This window comes from Eubalaena glacialis, chromosome 8 (genome assembly GCF_028564815.1).
Source record: "Eubalaena glacialis isolate mEubGla1 chromosome 8, mEubGla1.1.hap2.+ XY, whole genome shotgun sequence".
Lineage (NCBI taxonomy): Eukaryota > Metazoa > Chordata > Mammalia > Artiodactyla > Balaenidae > Eubalaena > Eubalaena glacialis.
Genome location: NC_083723.1, coordinates 15,334,909 through 15,353,412, shown reverse-complemented (window position 1 = coordinate 15,353,412; position 18,504 = coordinate 15,334,909). Strand labels below are relative to the sequence as shown.

The following is an 18,504-nucleotide window of genomic DNA, read 5'->3' as shown; positions in this document are numbered from 1 at the left end:
ATACATATAAGTTGATAAGAGTGCAGAATTTTAAAGTGCTAGGAGCAAATAGGAGCAACCAGGAGATTTTTTACACTTCTATCCTGTGTCATGATAACTGTCTTCATGGATGTGTGCTAAGAGATCAGGGGACCACTTGACCTTCCAAGACTTAAAATAGTGCAGTGGTCAGAAATTGAGGGGAGCCCTGGATAAATGTTAATTGTCTTCTTCAAAAATATGTTTGTATATACAATGGAATATTACTCAGCCATAAAAAGAAACGAAATTGAGTTATTTGTAGTGAGGTGGATGGACCTAGAGTCTGTCATACAGAATGAAGTAAGTCAGAAAGAGAAAAACAAATACCGTATGCTAACACATATATATGGAATCTAAAAAAAAGAAAAAAATGGTTCTGAAGAACCTAGGGGCAGGACAGGAGTAAAGACACAGACGTAGAGAATGGACTTGAGGACACGGGGAGGGGGAAGGGTAAGCTGGGATGAAGTGAGAGAGTGGCATGGACATATATACACTACCAAATGTAAAATAGATAGCTAGTGGGAAGCAGCCGCATAACACAGGGACATCAGCTCAGTGCTTTGTGACCACCTAGAGGGGTGGGATAGGGAGGGTGGGAGGGAGACACAAGAGGGAGGAGATATGGGGATAGATGTATATGTATAGCTGATTCACTTTGTTATAAAGCAGAAACTAACACACCATTGTAAAGCAATTATACTCCAATAAAGATGTTAAAAAAATAATATTAAAAATATGTTTGTGTGATTGAAGACTTTATCTTACAAGAGAAAAAAAATTAGTGTTCACATTTAACATTTCAGTTTACCAAAATATGAACTACAAAAAAAGGCATTGTTCGTCATTATATATTTATATTTGTTGAACAAATGAATTCAGAATTCAAGTGGGAAATGCTCTTCAGCATTTTTCTATTTGAATTATGAGCATTCTTTTCTTCCATATTTTAACATTTCTGGGTTAGGAGAAGGCAGAAAAGTGTATGCAAAACCTTACTTGTATGTTCTCTTGTATTATTTTCACACATAACTCTCCTCATTTTTACTTCTTCCTCTCCTTCCCAGGTGAATGGAGGTATTGAGAACACGTTAGAGAAAGAGGTGGTGCAGTATGACTACTACTCTTCTTATTTTGATATATTTGTAAGTATTCTCTGTTGTAGGTTTCATTTTGGACATGATGAAACTAACCAAAAGGCAAATTTCCTGTCAGTAGACCTCAGATTCTATGCCATTCTTTTTTCCTCTTTTAAACATTATCTTTCCTTTTTCCTTATTCTTGGACCATTCAGTGCACTCTCTCTCTCTCTCTCTCTCTCTCTCTCTCTCTCTCTCTCTCTCTTTCTAAGAAATTGCCTGGCCATCTCAAGGAAAAAAAAGATTAATGAGGAATAAGGGAGCATAGCAGAAGAAGCCATTCTGATTTTCCTTTATTCTTTAAAATGGCTGAGATAGAAGCCACTGACAGACCCTAATCACTGCAAGGAAAATGCACCTGTTTACATAATAGCACAGTGAAAATGCCATTCCCTTTCTGTCTTGAGATAGATTTCTGTGTATATTTTTAAAAATAATTCTGTTTCATTTTTCCATAATAGGAGTTTTTGAGAAAAGTGATATATTGATAATCTTGGGCAAAACTAGTCAGTTGTAGAATTATATAGATGCAGTTATCTGTAGATGAGGCAGTATCTTTCCAGGACACACTGTGACTTTGGCTGGGTTTAATACATCTCACAGTATCTCTTTATAGGTGATAGTGTAAGTCAGTCAGATTCTAACATTGTGTTAGACACGACATAGGCAATTAAAATTCATAAAGAATCTCCCCTAAATTCATTTTAACTGCTTTGCTCACTATCTTTAGAAGCTGTGTGCAAAATGGATAAGACCCTTGAAGTCAGAAAAACCTGGGTTTGATTCACAACACTATCACTCATTGTATATCTTTGAATATATTAGGTCTAAACTTCAGTTTCCTCATATGTGAAATGAGATCATCATCGTTCTGAAAAGTAAATGAAATAATACCTGGAAAACACTTAAGCCCAATGATAGGTATGTCCTAGGAGCTCAGAGACTCACCTGCAATCACGGTTATTATCATCATTAGTTTTGGATGAAGAGTATTACTGATTATATTTTCTAGTGGTTTTCATACTACTCTAAAAAGTCTTGTTTTGTTTTGTTTTTCCCACACTCACTGCAGAAGTATGTATGAGGAAAGAGATGGGGTTCCCAGTAAATAGAGATCAGGGTTTATGTCATCACCCCCTTGCAATCTGAGTAATTCCATTTTCATCTGTACGGTATGTTAGGGTTCCAATAAGATTGTTTTGAAAAAGTGTTTGGCTGCTACAGAATATTTGGAAAATCACTGATATAATTTAATCTCCTTTTCCAGATGAAGAAATTGAGTCTCATGGTTCAGTGTCTTGACCTACCCCAGGTCACTGAACTTGGTGGCAGAGCATGTGAGATCCCAAATCTCTTGATAATTTTTTCCTGTAAAACTATTGACATGGAATAACAAAATTGACTTCTCTTTTTCCTTTTATTTCCCCTGTTGAATTTATCTTAGCATAGTCTGAGCCAGGACTTACCGGGAAGCCAAGTTAATCCACTGGCCAGATCTCCAAGGATTGTCTGAACTCTGCTTAGGGAGTTAATGATACTGGACAAATAGGTGGGACCTATTAGCTCAGCTTGGAAAGACTGTCATGCCTGGCCCTGGAAATGGACACAGCCTCCAGGAAACCTTGGGATCTGGGAGACTTTGAGATAGAGGAAAAGATGTATACTTTTGCCAAGGCCAGAATGCAAAGATAGGGGTAGGATACATAGAGAAACTAAACGGTTAGCAGATTATTAGAAAACACGTTTTTAATGAAAGCAGGAAATTAAAACAAAAACAACTGCAAACTTCATTTACGTGAAAGGATCTTCAGTGAGGTCATCCAGCCAGTGGCAGCAAAGAAGTTGTCAGCCTCCAGCCTTTCAGCAGTTGTGATTAGTGAGGAACTTTGGGCAGACCCCCTACCCTGGGGCATTGCTCCAGAGCCACCTGACTTCTCCCTACTCAGAATAAGTATGTTTTCCAAGTAAAATTAGTAAAGTTTTATTCCGTGTTTATTCCTTAGTAGAATTACTGAAACAGCTAAGGCATAGTGGATAAGAGTCTGGTCTTTGGAGTCAAGCTACCTGGGTTCAAATCGTGGCAACCTCACTAAGAGTTGTGTGGCCTTGGACAATTTTTCTATCCATCTTAATGACAGTTGACTCATGGGATTGCTCGGCTGGGGGATTACATGGGATAATAATGCACATAAAAGGTTTCACAAAAGTCCCTGAACCACCCTGAAAAATCAGAGGGCAGGTCCTGGGATAGCAGAACTCTCCCAACACCCCAGTAACTCAGAGCTTTGCAGTGGACTTCACTAAGAATCTGGTATCTTCCAAAAAGTCAGTATTTGTACTTGGAGTGAAAAGGTACTGGAGTGGAAACTTTCAAAGCATTTTCTCCAACCTTAAAAGGATATCACAATATATATGGACTCAGATAGAAAGGAAAAATAAACATCTAACTATATATTCTTTTGTTGATAATGGGAAGTTAATTTGAATCCCTCTTTGGGCAGTATTCTATAAATTCTAGAGCAGAAGATCCCAAACGCTGGTCTGTAGCCCAGTACACATCTGTGACAGTTTTCAGCTAAATCAGAATAATGAAGACACTTTGGTGGGTTCTTCCTAAAACCCAATGACTTTACCTTTGTGTATATTCCTTAAAACTTATCTTGTCTTTTCTTTTTAATACAGCTTTTGGCAGTTTTTCGATTTAAAGTGTTAATACTTGCATATGCCGTGTGCAGACTGCGCCATTGGTGGGCCATAGCGGTGAGTATGCCTGGTGAGTGGTTCCTCCCCTCCGATTTTGGTGGCTGGGCCCTGCTCACAAGAGGGCTGAGCTGCCGGCAGATGTGGATTCCATCTGGGTTGAATTCCACTTGCTTTTCCTGAGTCCCCAGTCCCCGTCCTCCACACCTCAGTAGGTTTCACTCTCCGGGGCTTCTTTCCAAAGGTAATGAGTAACTAGCTTTGTCGCTTTGGAGACTGAGACAAGTGAGGAATCTAGGGCCAACCCGTGATTGTGGTCCAAGCATCAGCCCACCCTCCACCTCATTATGCAAACGAGAGATGAGTTCCGTCCCTCTGTCACGAAGCGATTTGGACAATTTCCTCTCGGGTTGAAACTGCCTGGTGATTTTTCACGACTTGCTCTCTGCTTATTTTGATCACTGCCTTCCTCACTGTGTTATCCCCCTCGCTCCAGTCTTAAAGGGGAAAGCTCCCTTTTTATGGTTGCTTTCGGGCTTCTCGAAGACAGTGGCAGTTTTTAACTCACCTCTGTTTCCTGGCCTCCAGCCCAGAGCTTTGGCACAAGCTCTTCACCCTCAATAAATATTTATTGATTGAGAGAAGAATTACAAGCAGTTCTGCCTGAATTATTTCCCCTGTTTCCATGGACTTCTAAACAGTCACCTTGTTGAGAGCTCTAACGAGGCAGGTATATGGGGGGTGTTGAAGTCCTCAGACTGGAGAGACGTGGGCAGGACCAACCTGCTGTCCTGCTTCTGGAAGGTGAGACCTCAGTCTGTGTGGGACCGGCACGGGCTTGTCCAGCTGGGCATGGGGTTGTGTGCTGTCCTAAGGGGGAGTCCCCCAGGGGCTGCGTCTGCCGGGGCCATCTCTTCTGAGCATCCACAGAATCCCAGGGCTGCTGTCAGACCATCCGTTGAGTCCCAAGCTCACGGTTCATGGATGAGGGCTGACAGTTTCAGCCGGACTTGACTCCCTTTACTGAGTACGCCGTTCCCGATACCAAACGGCTGTGATGGTTATCCCTTACCCACTGTCTGCAGCAGCCCCAATTTGGGCCGTTCTATTCCAGTCTCCATGATGTGCACTGGTATTTGTCAGACCATCTGTCTCAGTGTTTGTTTCAGGAAAGTGGTTGACGTGCAATGAGAGTTTTAAGACAGCTTCTTCAACCTCTTCTTTGAAATGATCAAAGGGACAGGTCAGATTTAGCACATCCATTTTATTGTTTTTGATTCTCGTTTTTAAAAACATTTACAGAGAGGGGGCCAGGCAGCTGGAAGGAGTCAGCTGGTACCTGAAGAGCACTTAGTGTCAGCCTGTAAAGTTAATTAGTATCAGAATGTAAGATGCCTCCCCTCCCGTGTTGTGTGTGTGTGTATGTGTGTGTCTGGCTGGTGTGTGTGTGTGTGTATGTTTTGTTTTGCTGACAAAACTAACTGCAACTTTGTCAACACTAAGCACGATGCCTGATGTTCCCCAACCTCCAACCTCCGTTTTGTCAGTCAAGGCTGCTGTTGGCACTCACTTTGGTCAGGTTTCATGTTGCTACAAATATCAGTTGAAGGATGGAGAGACAAAGCCCAGGTGCTGTGGGATTGTCTCTGGGCTTCCCAAGCCCTGGAGGAGCCTTTCCTCTATTTCACTGGTCCTTTCTCCTATGCCGATAGCATCTTTGCATGTTGTACCCTCTAGTGGACGAAACAGAGTTTCCCAACACACAGCGTGTGGGTGAAGGGAAACCTCAAGCTGCCAGTCAGGGCTCGTGTGCCACGTGGAAGCCCACTTTGCCCCCGTCTGGTTTAGGGGATAGAGTGACATGGGAGGGAGCTGGGTGAGACAGACCCTTTTCAGGCATTACCTGTTCCTGGCTCAGATGGGTCTCTTGCTTGAGGAAGATGCCTTCAGAGTGTAAAATATCGAATTTGAACGCTGCTGGATTATGTGTCTTTCAGTTGACGACAGCAGTGACCAGTGCCTTTTTACTAGCAAAAGTGATCCTCTCAAAGGTATGGCTTTCCGCTTTTTCTGTGCCATGACCATCTTTACTGACACAGCTGCGTTCTCCAAGGTGAGCTCATGGTAACTGCGTTTCTCTTTCCTGGTCACGTCTGTTCTTCCAGCTTTTCTCTCAAGGGGCTTTTGGCTACGTGCTGCCCATCATTTCCTTCATCCTTGCCTGGATCGAGACGTGGTTCCTGGATTTCAAGGTGTTACCTCAAGAGGCAGAAGAAGAAAACAGTAAGTTTCTCTGCGAGTTCCCCTCCTGAGACTGGCCAGGCTGGGAGGAGGGGCTGCAGAGGTCTGTCTTTGTTTGTTTGTTTTAATTTTTATTTATATTGGAATAGAGTTGATTTATAGTGTTGTGTTAGTTTCAGCTGTACAGCAAAGTGATTTAGTTATACATATACATATATCTATTCTTTTCCAGATTCTTTTCCCAGATAGGTTATTACAGAGTATTGAGTAGAGTTCCCTGTGCTGTACAGTAGGTCCTTGTTGATTATCTGTTTTATATATAGTAGTGTGTGTATGTTAATTCCAACCTCCTAATTTATCCCTCCCCCTAATATATCCCTATCCCTAATTTATAGTTACCTTTCCCCTTTGGTAACTATACGTTCGTTTTCTAAGTCTGTGAGTCTGTGTCCCTTTTGTAAATAAGTTTATTTGTATCATTTTTAGATTCCACATATAAGTGGTATCACGATATTGGTCTTTCTCTGTCTGACTTACTTCACTTAGTATGATAATCTCTATGTCCATCCATGTTGCTGCAAATGGCATTATTTCATTCTTTTTTATGGCTGAGTAATATTCCCTTGTATATATGTACCACATTTTCTTTATCCATTCCTCTGTCCATGGACATTTAGGTTGATTCCACGTCTTGGCTATTGTAAATAGTGCTGCAGTGAACATTGGGGTGTGTGTATCTTTTCGAATTATGGTTTTCCCAGGAGTGGAATTGCTGGATCATATCATAGCTTTATTTTTAGTTTTTTAAGTGTACTCCATACTGTTCTCCATAGCGGCTGGAACAATTTACATTCCCACCAACAGTGTAGGAGGGTTCAGAGATCTGGCTTTGCGTGGAGCTATGGGTGCAGTTAGGCAGATCGCATGTCTCCACCCTGCAGGGCTGCAGGAGACATCGGGGGAAGGGTTGGATGAAAGGACGGGGACAGGGTGTGGCTCCTCACTCCAGCTGTTAGGCCAGCCTTCCCCGGAAGGAAGTGTGAACACTGGTGGAAAAGACATTCCAGCAGCAACAACCGCCAACACCTCCTTCTCCTCGGACAGGTTGACCTTTTCTCCCTGTGGATAATAGCCGGCGGACACGAAGCATTTTGTGCCGAGATAGCAATTCTACATAGAAGTCCTCAACTTTCCAGAGGCTCCCGTCGCTGTTCATTCGCAGGTGGTGCCTTTGAATGGGCCACAGCGTGAATAACAGCAGAGTGCCTGCAGGGGGACGGTTTGATGGGTTGCTGATGGAGATGGAGAGGAGGGAGTTAGCCAGCTGGAAATGCTCACCCATCTCAGACTTTCCAGTCCTCCTCTGAGGAGCAGAGTGAGAGCCGGCGTTACGTAGTCATGAGTCCTGTGAAAGCTGTTATAATCGCCCTGTGTGGCTTTGAGCATCACTGGATATTCACTGGGAAATCCAAATGATTGATTGAGCTTTAGGATGAATTATGGGGCTGGAATTCTTCTCTGCATGATGGCCTTAGTGAATGCCTGCACATCCCACCTGCCCTCTTAGAGGTGATATAATCAAAGTTCAGTGCAGAGACCCGGGCAGTTTCAAGACATGCTGTTTTTTTTTTAAATTATTTATTTATTTATTTTTGGCTGTGTTGGGTCTTCGTTTCTGTGCGAGGGCTTTCTCTAGTTGCGGTGAGCGGGGGCCAGTCTTCATCACGGTGCGCGGGCCTCTCACTGTCACGGCCTCTCTGGTTGCGGAGCACAAGCTCCAGACGCGCAGGCTCAGTAGTTGTGGCTCACGGGCCTAGTTGCTCCGTGGCATGTGGGATCCTCCCAGACCAGGGCTCGAACCCGTGTCCCCTGCATTCACAGGCAGACTCTCAACCACTGCGCCACCAGGGAAGCCCCAAGACATGCTGTTTTTATGCTCTGTCAGTCATCTGGCTGGATTTGCCCTGCCTAATAGGAAAAAAAAAAAATTCTTGTGTCTTATAGAAAGTTAAGCATGATTGTAACCTCAAGATATAGCAGAAGGGAAAATAACCTTGCAAGTGGTTTTATTTTTCAAAAGCTCATATACAAAGAAGAAATCTAGAAGAAAAGAATTATAATTTCAAGAGTAGATTTTAAAACACATTAATCAGACCAAGGTCCGTCTTCTATTCTGTGCCCTCTGTTCCTTTATGAAAATGTATTGTGGAAAGGGGACAAATAAAGCTAATGGAAGCCACTTTTTAAAAAGTTGTAAGTAGAGGACTTCCCTGGTGGTCCGGTGGTTAGCACTCTGTGTGTCCACTGCAGGGGGCGCAGGTTCGATCCCTGGTTGGGGAACTAAGATCCCCCTGCCGCATGGCACAGCCAAAAATAAAAAATAAAAAATTGTATATAAACATCAAACTGAACTTTATTGAAAGCATTATCAACTGTTAATGTGACTGAGGCTTGCATGCCTATGTGATTAAACCAAATTCAAAGTAACTAATAAAGCAGAATATATAATTAATGAAAAAATTGAAAACAGCATTTATTTTCACTGTAGCATGTATTACATGCATACCTGGCACCTGCTATTTGGCCCGGTGCTTCCTCTAGCTTTATCTTGGTGTTAACTCAGCTTCAGCCAGAAGAACTCATTGTCGACGGCCTCTCTCATCATGTGCTAGTGCTTTGATGCTTTATGTCTGCCATTTCTCTAACCAGACACAGATGTAAAGCATGACCAGGTTTTTTGTTTGGCTTTGTGCTTTGGTTTTGATGTTGTTGATTTCTATACGGAAATAGGTACTTCCAAAGGGAAAGATGCTATAAATACAGAGCCAAAGAATCCCATGAGTAACCTGAAGCAATTTTTTTTAACTAGTTGAAATCTGTCCTTATTGTACTGATTCATAGTTTATTAATAACACTTTGTTTTTGGTTGAAAGATTTTCAGAGTACCCTTCCTGCTAAGAGTTTTTTTAAAAAATGTAATAGTAACACCATTTCATTGTGATTAACCTCGCCACGAAGCTACCAGAACACTGACATCATTCCCAGTATCTGAATTTCTTCTCTTCCAGGACTCCTGATAGTTCACGATGCCTCAGAGAGGGCAGCACTGATACCTGGTGGTCTTTCTGATGGTCAGTTTTATTCTCCTCCTGAATCCGAAGCAGGTAAAAAATTTGATTATCATTTGCGTCTTTGTCCATCATTCAGAACTTGGTCCCCCTCTCCCCCTCACTACCCCCTCTACTTCTCAATACGCTTAGCAAACATTTAACATACCAGGCATTTAGGTTGTGGATATAACGAAGACTAAGACGTGGTCTTGATGTGCGACCCATGATGAGATGCAGAGATGGGAAAATAAACGTGGTCGAGGGCCTTAGACCTGATGTGTGGCCGGGGGGAGGGTCTCTATGCTCTGTTATCTGTCATCCCCTAACTGGCCTTCCTCCACAGTCCCCCATGTCTGAGAGTAGCAGCACTGCCTACCCAGTTGCCCAAGTCAGAAACCAGAGCCTCACTGGGGACTCTGCCCCTTGCCTGTGGCTCCCGGCCCATCGTTCACCATGCCGTTTTGATCCTCGTTGTTTCTGCCTCCTTGATTTCATTTAAATTGCACCACTTATCATATCTGTAGCCTCAGTTCAGCATTTCTCGTTTCTTTTTTTTTTTGGCCGCGCCGCGCGGCATGTGGGATCTTAGCTCCCTGACCAAGGCTGGAACTCGCACCCCCTGCATTGGTAGCGTGGAGTCTTCCCCACTGGACCGCCAGGGACGCCCCCAGCATTTCTCATCTCAGTTTCTGCGGCAGCCTCCTCCTCAGCTGCCTTCTCCCAACCAGCCACTAGAATGCCATGTTAAATAGAACAATTGCATTGTTCTAAAGGTTCTTCATAACCACTCTGTGAGGTAGAAGTCTCATTACCCCTGTTTTAGAGATGAGCCAGTTGAGACACAGAGAAGTGAGGTGGTTTGTCCAGCATCACACAAAGAGCAAGAAGGTGGAGGATTTGAACCCCAGCTCCAGGGCTAGAGTCCATGATCACAGCTAATATGCAGCCTTTCAGTATTAATGAATATACAAAATTGATCACGTTATTCCCTTGCTTGAAAGCCTTCAGCGGCGCAAAGGATTAAGAAAGTCATTGGATCCTTAGCCTGACAGAAAGCACCTCTGTGTCCACCCTTACCCAGTGAGCCAAGCTCTCTTCTCCTTATGCTCCTCGTGTGCTGTTCTTAGCTTTCTGAAAATAGACTAAAACCCTCAAGCCATTGTGCATCTTGCTTGTTCTATCCTTGGCATTACCCTCTGCAGTCCTAGTTTCCACTCACACGTGCAGAAGGCTTCTCCCCCCTCCCACCCTCCCCCTGGCTCCCAGCAGTCCTAGGTAGGGGGTCTTTTGCCTCGGTTCTCTAAGCTCTCTCCCACAGCCCTGTCATCCTGTGCTGACTGCACTGTCTTTGGCAGTGACTTGGCCTGTTTCTATTACTGGGATATAAACTTGGGTTAGAGACTACATTGTTTTATTCCCCGCATTACATTTAGTAAATATTTTAAACACACACACACAAACACACACACACACACACACACACGAGTAAAACCAGACTCCAGGCAGAAGGAGCCACGTGAATATCAAAGGCACAGCAATGGGACATAGGATATTAGGGGAACTCGAAGTAACTTGATATTCTGGACTGTTGGTGTTAGATTTAAAAGCAATATAAAACACAAAATCATAGAGTCAGATGAAATAAAGATATGAATTAGCAGAAAAGCTATTTCTCAGCCAGCAGAAACTAGAATAAGTATTAAACTTTCATTACCTCATTATAAGGATGCTTTCCTTGAGATTTTTGTATGTCACAGGACTCATTCTTTCAAAAAAAAAGTTTGCATTACAGTTCATGCTTTTGTATAACTTTTTTTCTAAGACTAATAAAATTTCTCAGCCCCAATGTATTTTTTTAATTAGAAGTTCAGAACAACAGGATAATAATGTGAGGAATACCTCAGGCATTTTTCATCCAGCAAGCCATTGGCTTCCTTCTTTGACTTTTACCACCACCTAGTGGCAGTTGGAAGCATTACCATTTCATTGAATTATGAAGGTAAACAAAAACAACCCTGTCAGCGTTCCACTGGGTGGCTGCATTGTATAAGACACAGCCCAGATTAGTAGTGGGCAGAGGAGTGTTCACAGTGACTTACTTTATTGTATTATATTTTCATTGTCTGAATGTTCAATTCAGGAAAGAATTAAGATTGAAAACTATTATTGGAATTAATGTGCCTAGAAAGAAGATTTTACTTTAAAATAAAGCTTTCTTAGGAGGTCAGCAGACAAATATTAAATAGTCTTCTAGCAGCAGAAGTTATAAGCTTTTTGCCCTTATACAGTGCTAATTGGTCCCTATCAATAAGAAGGTGTCTGGGGCCTGCCTTGCCCTTTCTTGTCTTTGTCTAGCACCTAGTATAGTGCCTGGCACATAGTAAACTTAGAACTGTTGAAGGAATGAATGAAGAGAGAAAGAAAGAAATTGGAGGCACCAGAAATTTAAATGTTAGCATTTTTGCTTGTAAAGGAATGGCTTGAATTTTAGAATCACAGAGTTTTGGAAAATTAGCACATTTTAGTGGATGTACTTTTAAAGGATATAAAGGTGGTTTGTTTTACAGATTTGCTTGTTGGTTTAGCCATATCCTGTTTGCCTGTGTATTAAATGGAAAGAATGAGGAAGCAGAGTCGTTTCTCGGATGATTGGGTTGAGGTTGTTATGTGCTCAGACAATTTAAGTGAACCAGTTGTGATGCTGGAGAAAAGGTAATTTGTCACCTCTTGAATCATTGAAAGACTGACTTAAAATGAAGAATAGCTCAATTGCATACTATCATCTGTGCTAAACAAATCTAGATGAAGGCATTGAAATTTTTGTGTGTGTGTGTGCCTTCTAAAATGGGTGTGGCCACACCGCACAAGGATCTGTGGGCAAGGATGTTCAGTGCAGTATTGTTTATAAAGTAAAGCAGGGCAAAATGAAACCCAAGCCTGGGAACACCTAAAAGAGGCAAAACATTTAAATAACTTATGGTACATCCTTATCATAAATCCTATGAGGCTGTTAAAAGGAGGCTGAGGTTTATAAACTAATATGGAAAGAAGTCCACTATATATTAAGTAAAAAAAGGCAACTTGCAGAAGAGTATACACACTATGAGTCTATTTGTGTTAAACATATGTATATATATACACTGCAAAATGTACTTTTATAAGTACATTTAAAAAAAAACTAGTTAGTAAAGTAAACTGCCTGAGGTCTAAAAAAATAAATAAATAAAAGTCATTAAAATAAAATGGAATTTAACATTTAAATACGAGTTTACCTTTATAAATTATGGACCATTTTTGTACGGTAGATAAGTTTTCTGTAGTTTTTGAAACATCTTTTTTTTTTTTGAATTTTATTTTATTTATTTTTTTGTACAGCAGCAGGTTCTTATTAGTTATCCATTTTATTCATATTAGTGTATACATGTCAATCCCAATCTCCCAATTCATCACACCATCACCCCACCCCCCGCCACTTTCCCCCCTTGGTGTCCATACGTTTGTTCTCTACATCTGTGTCTCAATTTCTGCCCTGCAAATCGGTTCATCTGTACCATTTTTCTAGGTTCCACATATATGCGTTAATATACTATATTTGTTTTTCTCTTTCTGACTTACTTCACTCTGTATGAGTCTCTAGACCCATCCACGTCTTTACAAATGACCCAATTTCATTCCTGTTTTATGGCTGAGTAAGGCATTGAAATTTGAATTTGACACAATGCATGCTGGTGTGGGCTAAGTCTGTGAAATTATGTCCCCTGTGGTGTGTGGCTGTGGATGTGTCTTTTCAGTTGTTGTTGTTTTTAATTCTTTCATTTTTAAGCCTGGCTTCCTAGGGGTCACCCCTGTGTCTACATAGCTTCGTGGTAGCCAGTGATTAGACAGCCTTTGTGGTCAGTCGCCTTGATTAATACTTTCATCCTCGGCCAAATGGATATTTGTATGTATTAGATAGCACGTTCAAATTTCAGGTCTTTTTGAGTCTTCTTCAAAAAGCCTTTTTCAGCTTCTGGAGTCTTCTTTTGCTGAATATTTTTACACCTCCTCTGCATATGCTCACAGCCTCATGGTTTTTAGGCTATAGCGTGGGTTCTCTTGGGTTTCCGTTGTGTATGTGCACAGCTTCAGCCAAGCATATGCTTGCTGCTGCCATGACCATCACCTCAAACCAGCAGAGGCTCTGGTCTCTGTGCTCACGTACCACCAAGTCTGTCATTTCACCATCGCATCACTTCTCACCCCAGATTAAATGAGCTCCTTCAACCGTGTAAGTTTGCCGCCAGTCCGCACGGCCTGCCGTGCTCTGGAAGAACCTTCCTGCCGTGGAGCTGGGCGATGGGAGGTGGGGGAAGAACGGGGGCAGCCAAAGGAGAGCGCGACGTGGTGTTCCCGCAGTTCTGCAGTTTCTCAGGCACGTCTCACATAGTTGTAAGCCTTTGGTCGTTTCCCCAACACTGAACTTGCCGTCTGGTTCATCTAGTTCAGTTTTATAGTCGCTTTTCAAGGAGAAGATTTGTTGAACTCCTTATTCGACAATAGCCAGAACGCCTTGCTAGCATTCGCTTGTAAATTATGGAAAGCGTGTGCATTATTATGTTTGAATTTAAAGTTTGGCTTTATTTAGGACTCCCAAATAGTTCCAAGCCACGTCAACTCATTGTGGCTTGAGTGCCGTTACCCTGACAGGTGGAAAGTGAGCCCGGAAACAGGAAGGCTCGCTGTGACCACTTTCCTTAGACTCCTTTCAAAGTGACATGGCAGTTACACCACCCCAGGGTCTCTAAGATTTCCAGCAGTTGAATAAGCTGGGAAGTGAAGCCTCCCAACCACTATATCTTTATGTATTTGTTTTACCACAAACTTAACCTGAACGACATGACATTTATGAGGTTGAGGGTGGGACTCAAAACTTTTCTTAAGATTCTCAGGCATTCATTCTTCTGTACCAGATTTGTTCTTGGCTGTAACCCAGGCAGACGTTCTCGAAGAAGAAAGTGCCCTTTTAAAAAACTTTTTATTGGGGTATAGTTGATTTACAATGTTGTGTTAGTTTCAGGTGTACAGCAAAGTGAATCAGTTATACATATGCATATACCCACTCTTTTTTTAGATTCTTTTCCCATATAGGTCATTACAGAGTATTGAGAAGAGTTCCCTGTGCTATACAGTAGGTCCTTATTAGTTATCTATTTTATATATAGTAGTGTGTGTATGTCCATCCCAGTCTCCCAATTCATCCCTCTCCCCCCACCCCTCCACTTTCCCTCCGGTGCAAGTGCCCTTTTTGAAGTGTATTATCTGATAAGAGTAAAGCAACAGTGAGGCTGGCTGCTTTTGCAGGTGAGTAGGTATCATTCTAACCTGTTCCCTTGGTCTCGTCACCACTCTCTTTAGTTCCCTTCCCTGATTGTGAGGGGAATGCGTAATTGTTATTAAAATGTGTGAAAAGAACAAAAATGAAAGATAACGCTCCTTCAAACTATTCAACAACATTAGTACTGACAGTTTAGTTTGTTTCCTTCTACTTTTGTGTAATTTACATAATTGTTGGCCGTACTGTCTGTGTTATTTATACCCTGTTTTAAAAATTATAAAGTCACTTTTAGTTTATTGTAGAAATTTTGGAATATCCAGAAATGTACATAAGTCACCTGGTCATTTTTTTCTAGTCTTACTGATTCGTACAGGTATATCAAGTTTTTAAAATTTTTATCAAATGTGATCTTACACTATATTTCTCATTACATATTTGCCTTTACTTTATAGCATATGCATTTCCCATGTTGTTATATACTGTATAAACACAGTTTTTAAGTGGATGGAAGATATTTCATGGAAATATAATAATTACTTAACTTTTCTTCTACTCTCAGACATTAGATTTTTCTTCTCATTTTTAGAGGGAAAGTCTTCATAATGGAAAAAAGTGTTATTTCCTCAGGGAGGTATCCTAAGGATATCATCCCAGAGTGGAATGACTGGGTCACATTCAAGAATAATAGAAGGCTCACGCAACATTGACCCAGAATGGTTGTAACCATGGTCGCTGGCAACAGCGCACAATGGTGACCATCAGCTTTGCCTGTACATTGGAATCCCTCACTGCTCTCTCACTCACTGAATACAGCTATTTTTCAAAATACGTAGATTAAATTATTAATACCCAAAGATACTTGCACTTGAAAAACAGGTAAGCTTTTCAGCAAAGAAGCAGAAGAGGAGGAGCAGTGCATAATAGTTCTTGGTCCATATGAATATTTTTGGAACATACGTGAAATCCATTTTGACAGATCAGTGCTTGCGATAGGTCCCATTTGAAAGGTTTTCCTCCTACAAGATATAAAGTAAAACTATTTTACAGTTTTGTTAACTTGAATCTCTTGTGGCTTAAACATATGTATCCCTCATTTAAAATTTTATGCTCGTAGATTATAATTTTAAAGAAATCGTTTGTTGCTGTAATCGAATGCAGTACTTTTTCTCCTTCCCCTTCCCTACCATTTAGGATCTGAAAATGAAGCTGAAGAAAAGCAGGACAGTGAAAAACCACTTTTAGAACTATGAGTAAGACTTTTATTAAAGTAAGTCTTCGAAAATGAAACTGTAATAATGAAGTGGTTAAATACGGAGCCTTTCTTTGAGTAGATTCAAAGTAAAATTCAAAGTATATGTGTGTGATTATACGTTATATTTCTCCTAAGTACATGAATTTGTCAGGCACATTTTATAACGTAAAATCTCTTAACCTTTTCTAGGTATAAATTTGCGAAGGATGAGAAATACCTCAGAGTCCCAAATTTCTAAATAAGGATGACTTAGTTCCTTTTTGTTTATGTAGCCAGAATGTCTCCGTGTCAGACTTTGTTTAATTACAAACCCTAACTTCTGAGGGCGGCGAGGGCAGCAGTCCTGGGAGGCTGGTACTGTCATTGTCTCCACTTACACAGAGGCGGGTAAAACTGAGGGTGAGTGACTGGTACAAGGTCGCACAGCTGGCAGGGGCAGAGCCGGGACTCAGGCGTTCCGTGTGGTACCAGGATCCATTCTGGTCCTGCACCGGATGGACGTCTCTGGAGGGTTCTGGAGCTTCTGAGATGACACATGTGGTCCAGTCACAGCAATCGGGCCCAATGTACCTCCAGGTCAGGGCATGTTGTTCAATCCCTTCAAATCATCAAAGGAAACATTTCAACCTCAGAAATACGAGCAAATAAACATACAGTCAATTGTAGAAGCAGCAACCCTGCTTAATTATTTAACCACAGAAGGGAAAAGAGAGTAGATCTTAAAAGTTCCCATCACAAGAAAAAAAAATAATCCATAACTATGTATAGTGAGGGATGTTAACTAGACTTACTGCGGTGATCATTTCACAATGTATACAAATATAGAATCATTAGGTAGTATAACTTAAACTAATAAAATGTTATATGTCAATTATATCTCAACTTAAAAAAATAATGAAATAAAATTTAAAATTGTATTTAAAAAAAATAAAAGGCAGCAGAGGCAGCCAGAGTCGCAGCAAACGGAGGCCCTGCCCTGCATCAGTGGTACCCAACACGCTCCAGCCCCTTTTTCTACAACTGTGTTCAGACATAGGACAAAAATATGGGCATGTGAATAAGGATGTCCTTTTCTAAAATGCATTAAAATAAGTTCTTGGGTGGCCTCACCCATGGTCTTTCAAGTGTCTGTAACACAGCCTATCTTTAGTATGTAGACTTTGTTGTAAATACATAAAGCAAAATGTAGCATTTTGCCTTTTTACACTGCATCTCAAATATTTCTGTGTTCTCTCTTTTCTAAGTGTGAAAAACCTTCACTGAACGTCACCAGAGGGAAAAAAGGACTGAAACTGGGGGTCTCCCTATTGAGGGTTGAAATGGTGACATCCACTGCTGACGTTACTGAACGGCTAATAAAGAATTTATTGATTGTAATACCTCACAGACATGGTACCATCTCCACATACATTTAATCACCTGCCTGTGGCTGGTAAGATAATGTCATGATCCATCCTGTATCCAGTGAGACTTGAGTCTGATCTGTCAATGAATAGTTGCAGAAAGTCTTGTGCTGTGTTCCTGATCAAAAGACTTCTTAATATATTGGAATAACACTTTTTTTAGTATGCAAAATATCTTTTTATTTTGACTTGCAGAATGGAATTTTTTTGTTTCATGTCTCAGATTTCTTTTGTCTTTCTTTTTTAACTCCCTACATTTCCCTTGTGTTTTTTTAACTCATGCACATGCACTGTTTGTACAATTTTAAAAGGTAATAAAATCCAACATATCAAAATGATCAGTTTTATTTTTCCTGTTTTGCATTATGTATTTGGCCTAAAGTGTTGGAATTACAAAAGGGGAACATGAGGGATTGTGAATACATATAAAAAGTCACCAGAAATAGAATCGTTCTCTCAGAAGTATGATCTAAAATAGTCTAAATGCTCTTCTTTGAACCCACTCTATGAAATCATTTTCCCTTGTGTTTAGCTAGTTTGAATTAAAATGAGCTCAATTATATTGTGAGCTATTTTTGTTAAACAGGAATATTCAACGCAATGCTTCATGGGAAGGCAGCATGTCTATCAGTTTTCTTTCATTATTCATTGTGTCATTCAAGAAATACTCAACTGTATGATGGAAATGGTGCTGGTTTGGATGGAAACTGACCATTTATGCACATCAAATCAACTCCATCCGTGCTTGGTCTAAGAATGGGCCACAGGACCGAAGTGCAGCTGGAGGCTCCCTGGGAGGCTGGGGCCTAACCAGGGGGAGCTTCATCCATGGAGAAAGGGGGAGGGAGAGCTCCAGGGCCTGGCTTTGGACTAAAGCCTCAAGAATTCAGTGGTGTCATCACAATGAGAACATCCTGTCTCGGGAGTGGACCCCCATCTACACCATGACCACTGATGTGGCCTGTGTGCCTTTAACCTGAGAAGGAGCTCTCCCCAGCACACTGGGTTGGACCAGTAGGATGTGGCCAGTCCTCCTAGCTGGGCAAGGCCCCCTCAGGTGTTGGCTCTCAGAGCAGAGACCAAGAAGAATGAAGGATGTGACTTGAATGTGCTGTAAGGTCAGACTGTGAGAGCTAAAGCATTGATCTCAGCTGTAGAGACGTGCGTCCCTCTGGGACTGGACGGATGGAGTCCAGGACTCAGACCCCTGCTGGGCGGAGTGGAGGTGGGGCACCTGCTCTTCATGCTCGCGTTGCTGAGCAGCCCTTGGCTCGTTCACCCATCACACTGTTATCTGATGTCAGTGCTTCTATTAAGCCTTGCT

General features: G+C 41.5%; 1 protein-coding gene across 2 annotated transcripts in view; it reads left to right on the top strand.

Moving 5' to 3' along the window:
* Positions 1-17,467, top strand: part of STARD3NL (STARD3 N-terminal like) — a 49,748-nt gene extending 32,281 nt beyond the window's left edge. For both annotated transcript variants that reach the window (XM_061197584.1, XM_061197583.1), the window contains exons 3-9: positions 1,089-1,166; positions 3,843-3,920; positions 5,858-5,911; positions 6,026-6,143; positions 9,170-9,265; positions 15,717-15,792; positions 17,022-17,467. In XM_061197584.1, coding sequence (XP_061053567.1) covers positions 1,089-1,166; positions 3,843-3,920; positions 5,858-5,911; positions 6,026-6,143; positions 9,170-9,265; positions 15,717-15,775 — 483 coding nt within the window. In that variant the 3' untranslated portion in view covers positions 15,776-15,792; positions 17,022-17,467. The remainder of the gene's footprint in view (positions 1-1,088; positions 1,167-3,842; positions 3,921-5,857; positions 5,912-6,025; positions 6,144-9,169; positions 9,266-15,716; positions 15,793-17,021) is intronic.
* The last annotated feature ends 1,037 nt before the right edge of the window (positions 17,468-18,504 follow it).